General features: G+C 41.7%; 1 protein-coding gene across 1 annotated transcript; it reads right to left on the bottom strand.

Moving 5' to 3' along the window:
- Positions 1–199: 199 nt before the first annotated feature.
- LOC110985889 (RNA-binding protein 8A-like) lies at positions 200–8,507 on the bottom strand. Its single transcript, XM_022247328.2, has 6 exons — positions 8,323–8,507; positions 6,004–6,063; positions 4,789–4,866; positions 3,785–3,921; positions 2,878–3,017; positions 200–1,203 (listed from the first exon to the last, which is right to left on the bottom strand). Exons 1-6 carry the CDS (start codon positions 8,396–8,398, stop codon positions 1,185–1,187), a joined length of 510 nt encoding a protein of 169 aa, XP_022103020.1. The 5' UTR covers positions 8,399–8,507; the 3' UTR covers positions 200–1,184.
- Between the last annotated feature and the right edge of the window lie 840 nt (positions 8,508–9,347).

The following is a 9,347-nucleotide window of genomic DNA, read 5'->3' as shown; positions in this document are numbered from 1 at the left end:
CATTTGGGCCCAGTGTGTACTTGACTACTAACAAAAAACAAATAAATCCTGCGTTTCACAGATTTCAAGATCGGGGCGCTGTTGAAAATGTTCCACCCAGCTAGACACGAAGCTCCGTATAATTTCCCTGGGCTGGGCGCTGCTAGAAGCCAGAAAATATGACTTGGACGAAAAAAAAACACGCAGAATTTCACAGAAATTTTGGTCCAAACAACGATTTTAATAAAAACGGACCACATTTACATAGCTATTTGCCCAAATACAGTTCTCCAAAAACCCCTTTCAAACTCCGAACTAGAACCAGAGAATGATTTCTAATTCCATGAAAATGGCTCTTAGATTGTATAACTTAGGGTGCCAGAACAAACTTGCTACTTGAGGAACATAAAACAACAGACTAAAACACATTCCAACTAGGAAAAATAAGAAGCTTCAGACATGTATAAGCAATGGTCCTGATGACATTAAGTACCCCCTTCAAGATTCCTATCCGTGACAGAATGGTTGAAGTGCAAACAATCAACTGGTGGAGGCCAGAGTGAATCATAGAGCGTTTTTGGCGTGTGGACTTTGGTTATGCTGCTCCAGCCTTCTTGAAGCAGCGTTCAAAACCACATGTTCAAGCTCTGACTGGAACCAGCGAAACCGAAGTCTAAGCCGAAGCCGCTCGCTTCGAAAACGCTCGGCATTTTCATGTTATTGACTTTGGGGCTTAAAACTGAGCACACTTTTACGTGTCACAACATACGGGAACTGATGCACTGCAGATTCGAAGACTGGAGTACATGGCATTCTGTTATGAGTTATGAGACCGCTTTGTACAAACAGGGACAACATACTTGTTTGGCCGAATTAGGGCCTACCGCGATTTGAAAGAATAATCTTAAAACATCTTTCATTTCATTTCAAGTAAACCTTCACTTCAGCTACATGTGTTTTCTTTAGGTACAAATTGCGTGTACTGGTAATTCGACCTTATAATGCAAACCTACATGCTACCAAACTTTGCAGAAAAGGGGAAAAAAGTTCTCTTTCAAATGTTACATCCTACAATATGGCTTTGGTGCACCGACACTCGTGGGTATGTTTTCCAATACTCAGGACTCTCCTTCATGAGAGAGGCAGCGACTTGAAATCTTGGACAGGATGAACCGTGATTTTAACAACTAATGGACTAAGCCTTCTCATCTTCTGCGACCACTCCTGTAAGAAATGGCAAGAGAGATTTCACCCAAATCACAAAGTTAAGGACACAAAACATCATTTCACAACGGGAAATAGTTAACAACAAAATTATTCATACCCCTTGTAAGTTTTAGTTTTTGGGGGGTTTTTCTAAAGAATGAAAGGTGGGCAAATAATATTTGGGGCATAATTAGATACTTTTAGCTGTCAGGTATAAATGACTAAAGGCTTTGGTTTCACCTCATTTACATAACAAAGAGAATACTACATCAATTAAATTCTGACATGCTCAGAATTATTCATGCTCTTCTGCATGTCATGGTATTTGGCCACATTCCTCCTAAATGCACCTGCTCCAGACATGTCGTTTTTAATATATGCATTCCTCTATAGGAATATGTTACAAATTTTATCTATTTCAATTGATTTGTGGACTGTCATTGTCAATACTCTCTTCTAGAGTGCAATCATGGAGTCTTCCTCAGTTGTTGAGAACATGGCGAAAACTACGGAACTCAGTGAGGATCCCAGCATGAGTGTTGTGAATGCCCACAAAGATGGGAAAGGGGGGTCAAGGCCACTTGGCCTTGAGTGCTCCCAAAAACCAATGGGCACCAAGGCCAACTGAAAGGGCACCAGGGCCACTTTGAAACTTTTATTTATCATGCTTGTTGGTGACTTTCAAAGACTTTCCTTCAATTTCAACATGGTGTTATAACCTTCCACCAACAAATTTCATTGTTTCTGATCACTGTGACATGCTGAACAGTCTGCTTGAATGGTAAAAAGAGACATAAAAATAAATAATACTGTCCTAACTTTTAATTTACCATTTGGTTTTTTGTCTTATTTCTTTTCATGATGCCATAAAGGCAACACTGCAGTTCGAAAATCAATGTAAATACAAACAATGCAATTCAAGCAAGTCAGTCACTGGGTAACGAACATGCCCAGCACCAGCTTGAATATAAAATATAAAAATAATAATATTTTTTAAAAATAAAATAAAAATATAAAAAAGCGAGGGAAAAAATAGACTGGGTCGTACTCCAATCCGTGATCCCAAAATAATAGTGACTCGGTCTCAATGTGCTGTGTACAGAATCCAATCGTGTAATTCTCTCCCGCGACTTGAAACAAGTCTATTTATAAAAGTAGTCTGGTGCCACTTTTTAAAGTAACACGAGTCAACCAAGTTGATATGGTTGCCACACCATGTTGTCTACGGGGGCGATGCAAAAACCAGTCTGGGAAAAAAATAGTGCTCGGTCAGCGCAGTGCGGTTGGCCAGCCCTTGACAGAAATGCTAGCGCTAAACGGTAACTTGAAAGTTGTGTAAGCCTACTGATCATTGAAGAGGGGCACGGCAGCCAAGTGGCTGAAAGGTACGCACGATTTTTAAAGGGCATCACAGCAATTCACTCGGGCATCGTGGCAGTGGCCGCTGTAAAGATCAAATCCTGTCAAATGCTCTCTATTTTTGCTTGTGCCCCAGAAAACATTCACTGTCCATTACTATTTTTTTTACACGATCTATCACACACACACTAAATTTGATTTCTTGAGGGGCTGTTGAAAATTTAAGGCAGTCCCAACAGGCTGGGAAATGGTTCAGCGTTTCAGGGACTTTCCCTCAAAAGATAAGTCGTTGCAAATTACATGTATGTCTTTGTGGTTTGTACCCCAACATACCTCTTCTTGGGGTCCTTGTGGGGTCCTTTGACGAAGGCCCAGTCCACGGTGATCTCCTGGCCCAGAATCTCGCTGCCGTTGAGGGCATCCATCGCCTTCTGAGCCTCCTTGAAGGTCTCAAACTCCACCAAAGCATAGCCCTGAGGTGTGGACAAAGACGGGGAACAGGAAAAAGGGCAGGGGTCAGTCTAACACGGTTACTATGGGAACCAAATCAAGGGGCACAGAATTTGCTTCCGTTTGCTTTGATGCGCGGGCAGCATCATTACTTTCCAAGCACTTAGAAATTTTCAAGAAGTCTGTTTCACATGAGTTCTTGGAAATGTGCAAAGATTTCCATTCTGGCCAACAGATGGGGCCAACCTCTGTTTCCTGTGAATCATCTAGATACAGACATGTCTTATCCATCACTGACTGCATTCACGCTGCTAAATCTTATCTTAACCAGCAGAAGAGCCTGATAATCTCAGTGTTCAAGTCGTTATTTGTCAACTGAATGAGGCTGCGGGTGTGAAGCTTTTTAAGTTTAACGTTCCGGGTTAATTTCTCATGGATCCACTAAAAGAAATGAGTATCAAAGTACTTTCACCAGTGCGACTGATGCTAAAGTGAAAAAAAGCAAAGTTCCACAAATAAAACGTTGAACCTACAATCTGTCTTCATTTCATCCACTTATCAAACAAAGCCAAAAGAGTAACAATACAGAAATTCTCAGTTTAAATTCGACGGAGATAGTCAACTAAGGCTGACACTGTAGTCTTCTCAAACCAAAATGAATCTCACAAAACAATCTGCAAAGACAATCCATGATTTCAGATTACAATGTTTATTTAGACAATTTTAAGCCAAGTTTCATCCAATTTCATTATTTTGATGCCAAGTTAATGGGCCACATGATTCACATCACCTTCAGATAGCCTGTTCGCCTGTCCAGATTGACATGAATGTTCTTGATAATGCCATACTCCTCAAACTTGTCTCGGATTTCTTCCTCGGATCCCTCTTCGTGGACGCCTGTAACAAACAGAATCCAGCCTTCCACCGCTGCAACAGAAAACAAAAAACCCACCGGTATCAAATCAGTGCGCCTTCTACAAACAGTGCTATACAGTTGAATGAGCTTAAGGGGTACTGAACCTCATGCATAGGGCTGCATCTGAATCCGATGTCAGGACCTGGGTCTAGATCTTTGCCAACTGGAAATGTGTACAAGTACACAGGGACCTGCTGATAACAGACACAAACCTAGCTCTGGAAACCTGTTTGGACACGGCTACTGGCACAACTGGTGTACAGTCCGTGCAACCCACTTTGCCAGCTCTGTGACATGCACAAAGCCTTATTTTGCACATCATCTCCTACCTGGGACACGGCGTATCAGGAAAGCTGTTACAACACGGGTCAGGTTTAAAAAAGAAATGCCTGCATGCCCTTCTGCCAGACACATCATGACATAAATATCTGTCCGCAATGGTTATGTACATGTACGATAATTATCAAGGGTAGGGCACAGCAAATTCCTTGGAAAATGGAAGAATGTAGCTACTAAGAATTCCTCACGTTTAAACCTACGGAACCTATTCAATACTTCTCAGCCCAGAAAAATCCATTTCATAAATTTCTTCACCAGAGAACAGCCATATTTTTCACTTTGTCTCTTGATCTACGCAGTTTCTGAAGTTCCTGAACTTTTAAGACTGAGATGGACCTTCATTATTTGCTGATGCAGAGTCACAGAGAGAGTTTCTGCATGGAACTGTGTTTTACACATCTTGGGAGCTTATCCAGAAGACTCTCCAAGCTTCAACAGGGACTTCTCGCAAATAAAATTAAGCTTTGATGGATCTAACTTAACTCAGAGCTTGGGATATACACGTCTAATAAACCTGACTAATCATGATTCCTACATACATCGTTGGGGTCCACTCTCTCCTGTGTCGATATCCATGGCTTCAAAGTCGGTATCCGCAGTCCGAATACCAGCAGTATCTGAAAAAAAAACCAGAAAGGAGGGCGGAATAGCTGGTCAGTTAACTGCCAAAGATTTCTTACTCTCTGAATGGCTAATAAGCACTACTTATGGCCCGTTCACACTAATGGGTGATAATGGTGGTCCCTGCTGTGAGAAACGATCAAGCAGAACAGGGTGGATTCCTAGGGGGCTGTTGACACTGCGTGTGCATAAATTGTTTGATCAGCATTCAGAAATCTAACGATCTTACAAAGCTTTCAGCGATTGTGGTTTTTTGGAGGCAAGCTTGTGTTAGCCTTGTTATCCTTTCATCTGTTTTTTAGTAGGGGAGGGCACCTAGGAGGCACATGCCCCCCCCCCCGCGGCCCCCCATGGTTACATGTATGCCACTGGCACACAGACAACATGACATTCACACGCGGTAGCCTTACAAGTGCCGCCTCACACGTGCCGCTGTACACAGGTGGATAGGGACTGATGTGATTTTGTCTATGGTGTCATGAGTTCATGGTTACCACTAAGCGCTCTTTGTTTTTTTACTGTGGTTTTTTAAGAGAAATAACAAGTATTATTATATTTTTAAGGCAAAAGGGCTAACTTGCATAATACAGGTACTCGCTGGAGGAACCAGCTCTTAGAGAGTGCAGTACTCTCCCTCTGATGAAGAAGGGTACCATACCAAACAACACAAAGGGCCAAACAGTACTCTCCTCTAAGCAAGGAAGTGGGTATTGAAGAAAATTATCGAAACCCCTGTACATGCGTAATTGTGCAGGTGACATACATGTATTCACTTTGGTACTATACACGACTTTTAGTCATCACTTCCTATTATCGTTTGTCTGCGTAAATGGGCCTTTAGATGTTTAGGGCCACTGGGTACTCAGTGGGTAGTATTTGGGCTGATATTGTACCCCAAAATCTGAGTGGAGTGTGAGGACTCAAATTTTGGAGACTTTGAGGGGGGGTCTCCCTTGCACTCACACACCATTTTGTATCCAAGTGTGAAGCCCGTCTGCCTTTTGGAAGGGCCAAACATTCAGTTACAGTACATGTACATGTAGAACTCTTGTCAGCGATGCAGTTCACTGGCAGGCAGTTCGGCAAATACCACCTTCTCAAGAAATGACATTCAACACAAAGCTATCACTGACCTGCCACAAAGCCTCTTCCTTTCCGCTTCCTGGCATTTTGTTTCAGTTTCTGGATATTCTCTGCAAGTAAAAATACAATGCATGAAGAAACACTCCATCACAACAGGGCAAAGGAATAACAAGATTTTCAAAACAAGAGCCTTTTATCAGTTACATGTAAGTATAGCTTAGTCTGAGTAACTACTAAGTACCGGTAAGACTCTACGAATCGTCTCTTTTTATCACCGACCATGTCCAAATGTTAAACATGTTAAAAGAGGCAAGTCGTCAGGTGGTGTCTGTAGAGTCCTAGTCACTCAGGCTAGGATCAAGCATAGGTGAGGTCCCTTCCTTTGAGTAATTTTGAAGTTACGCCTACCGGTACATTCCATTTCTGAAAGCAGACATCCTTTTTTTCACCGGTAAAAATAGGACCTCCCACTTTTTTGGCATGTCTGGTACCCCTAACAAGGCACCAAAACAGCATGAGTGCCCAGATGTTTCACAGCTTATGAATAAATCAATAGGGACGGGACCAGTCCAAGATCACAGTGGCATGGTGCATGTAGGCCCTATTTGTACGGTAAATGTACATGCAGGCCTACAGTACATACATATAGGTAAAGTTACATACAGTTTTTGTACACAAAATTTAGAAAGTGGAAGAAAGCAGAATTTGACTTTCAGAAAGCAGAAAATTCTTGACTTTACTGAAGTGGCAAAAATTTTAATTCCATGGGTAATTGCCCACAGGGTGAATTTACCAGCCGAAAATAGGTAAAATGTCCCCATTTTACAACTGGGAGACTTTTCAAGGGCTCATAACTTCTAAAATAAATCTTCTGTGTTGTCAATTTTCTTTTTACCAGCAGATATGTCCCCAAATAAAAGGAATACAGCATTATAAGCCCTAGAAAACACATGCCAGACTAAAGGCGCCACTCAAAAATAAAATTTTTTATTTCCCGATTTTCAATAATTTAAAAGTTCAGGGGCCAAAAACTCTGAAACCATACAAGATAAGCTATTTCTGATTCTGAAAGTCTGGGCACTAATTACCCAGGATACATTCATTCAGCCAGTAATTCCTATTCGTTTTTAAGAAATTGGTCTCCAAAATCCCTAGCAATTTAACATTTATGGTTCGCGAGTGTAAAAAGTGCGCGTGGCCAGAACTTTTGGGAGGGTGTATCTCAAGATCCGTCAGGAATAGAAGCCTAAAATTTTGCATACGTTCGTTCGTGTACATGTAGATGTCTCCCCCCCCAAAAAAAGAGCTTAATCTGAAGGGGTCACCATAGGACCTCTGGTTGAGTTCATATGGAATTACCAATATGTGGGATCCAAATTAACATTTAATATAAACATCTTTGCATAAATATTCTTGAATAACTTGTTGACGCTTTGTTGACACTCGTTGACGCAAGTGTCGGTCACTTCGCCCTATTTCCACTTCGTCCCATCCCAACTTCGCTCCATTTCCACTTCACCCAATAGATTATCTTTCATTCTGTTCTTTAGTAACAGACGCCTAGGACTAGATGCCACAAGTAAAAAATTCAACGTTTGAGTGAGCAAAGCGCTGGTTCCCGCCGCGCCGCACCCGTGTAAGAGAATGCGTGATGGAGTGTGGCAACCAGTCTATGCATGCCCGGCGACCATGCATGTCTGTGATGAGAAATAACCCCAATGCTAGTCCAACCATATGTACTATTAATTCACAATGATGAACAACGCAGTCTGCATTAATTTAATGCCGTAAAGTTTTCTATAACATCTACATGCCGTTTAGGGAACTCCCCTCTTTAACATTTTTTGGAGAGGCTTGTAACACACTTGACTCAAGCATGGGCGGCAAAGTGGAAATGGGGCAAAGTGGGGATGGGGCGATGTGGGGATGGGGCAAAGTGAGTGTAAACTGTTGACGCTTGCTGACACTGTGTAGCAAGACCCTGTTCTTTGCTTGTGCACATGAAATGTGAAAGTACTAGTACTGTACCACATAATGTTACCCTCAGCCTCAAAATATCTGCCTTCGGAATTCTCCTGGCCTGATGCCGCTGAGCAAGGGCTTAAAGTTTACGTTCATAAATTAATCATTCCACTGGGAAAAATGTTGCATCCTGACTCCACTTTTCTCATCATATATCATCTCAATAAAAGTCAGTCATCAAAGAAATGCTGGAAAGACACGAATTCTGGACTGAGAAACATTTACACACGTTGTTGGGAAGTACTTAGAAAATTCTCTTCACTCCCCATAGGCTTTGTACACAACTGCTGAACTTGAGTCAGCATGCAACATGTTTTCCTAATCATTTGCTCAACTTGGTTACATACGGTCAGATTCTTCATCTACTTTGAACTCTTCGTCCTCCTCAGCTTCGTGCACATCTAGCTCCAAAAGGTCATCCATTTTTAACGATAACTTCCCAACAAAATTCAGCCCTCAAAATACTCGAGGTTTACGTCTTTACTCTCATTCCCGGGCCTCAATGTCAATGACAATTGAATTGACACGTTAACCACAGAAATTTGTACGAGGTTGAAGTCACACGCGTGACGTCCCTATGTTTAACTGGTACCCAGCATTTTACATTCGACACTCCATCTTCTTAGAAGGACGCCCGCTGTCGATTGGCGGGTAGTGGTTCTGATGAAGGAAGCGTGGCTAAGTAAGACCACGCTCATCTTGCCTACGACTTGTACGGCCGGTTATCAGAGTTGGCAGAAAAGCTTTTGGTTGCTTTTCGATTTTACCTCAAGTTCGTTCAAAATGGACATTTGTCACAATTTTGAATAGGATTGTAGTCATTTAGTTTGAAGCAGTACGTGCATTATTATCTGGTGTTCTCACAGCGGCCATGGATTTTTAACACTTTGTAACTTATTCTTTACTTTTATACCGATGACCAACTACAGTTTTAGCAGCCACTTGCAGTGGGAAAAGCCGGCCCCATGTCAGGCGTTGTGATGGAACTCAACTAGCGCAGATCCTGGGGTGGGAATATGTCACTCATCTATTTTAAATCATTCCCGGGAAAGGCAACAAAATGAGAAGGATGAAGAAAGAGAGAATGATATTTTAAAAGGCAAGGAGGTATGTACACTGCACGTAAAATTTCTTGCGGGGATTGTCAAAAACTAGGCAAGAATTACCATAGGTACGAGAAATTTATGAAACACGGTTACTCACACTAAAAAATATTCCTGTTTGTATAAAAATTAATTTCCCGAGCTGCGAATGCCCCAGCTTTCAAATTTAAATCACTGTCGTCCCTCTTGTATTTTTTGACGTGAAATTTAATCTGAGTACAGTTGCCTCAATATTCATACAAAGTACTTAGGTATGATCTCCCATTGCA

The sequence above is a fragment of the Acanthaster planci genome, linkage group LG05, assembly GCF_054643075.1.
Source record: "Acanthaster planci isolate LZ-2023a linkage group LG05, COTS_SCS, whole genome shotgun sequence".
NCBI classification, from domain to species: domain Eukaryota; kingdom Metazoa; phylum Echinodermata; class Asteroidea; order Valvatida; family Acanthasteridae; genus Acanthaster; species Acanthaster planci.
The sequence above is the reverse complement of the archived record's forward strand: the minus strand, read 5'-3'. Positions and strand labels throughout refer to the sequence as shown.

Excerpts from the sequence above, each read along its gene's own strand:
- LOC110985889 (XM_022247328.2), bottom strand. The coding sequence starts at position 8,398 with ATGGATGACCTTTTGGAGCTAGATGTGCACGAAGCTGAGGAGGACGAA. Across the intron at positions 6,064-8,322 it reads AGTAGATGAAGAATCTGACC|AGAATATCCAGAAACTGAAA; the intron begins GTATGTAACCAA and ends TTTTACTTGCAG. Across the intron at positions 4,867-6,003 it reads AGGAAGAGGCTTTGTGGCAG|ATACTGCTGGTATTCGGACT; the intron begins GTCAGTGATAGC and ends TTTTTTTTTCAG.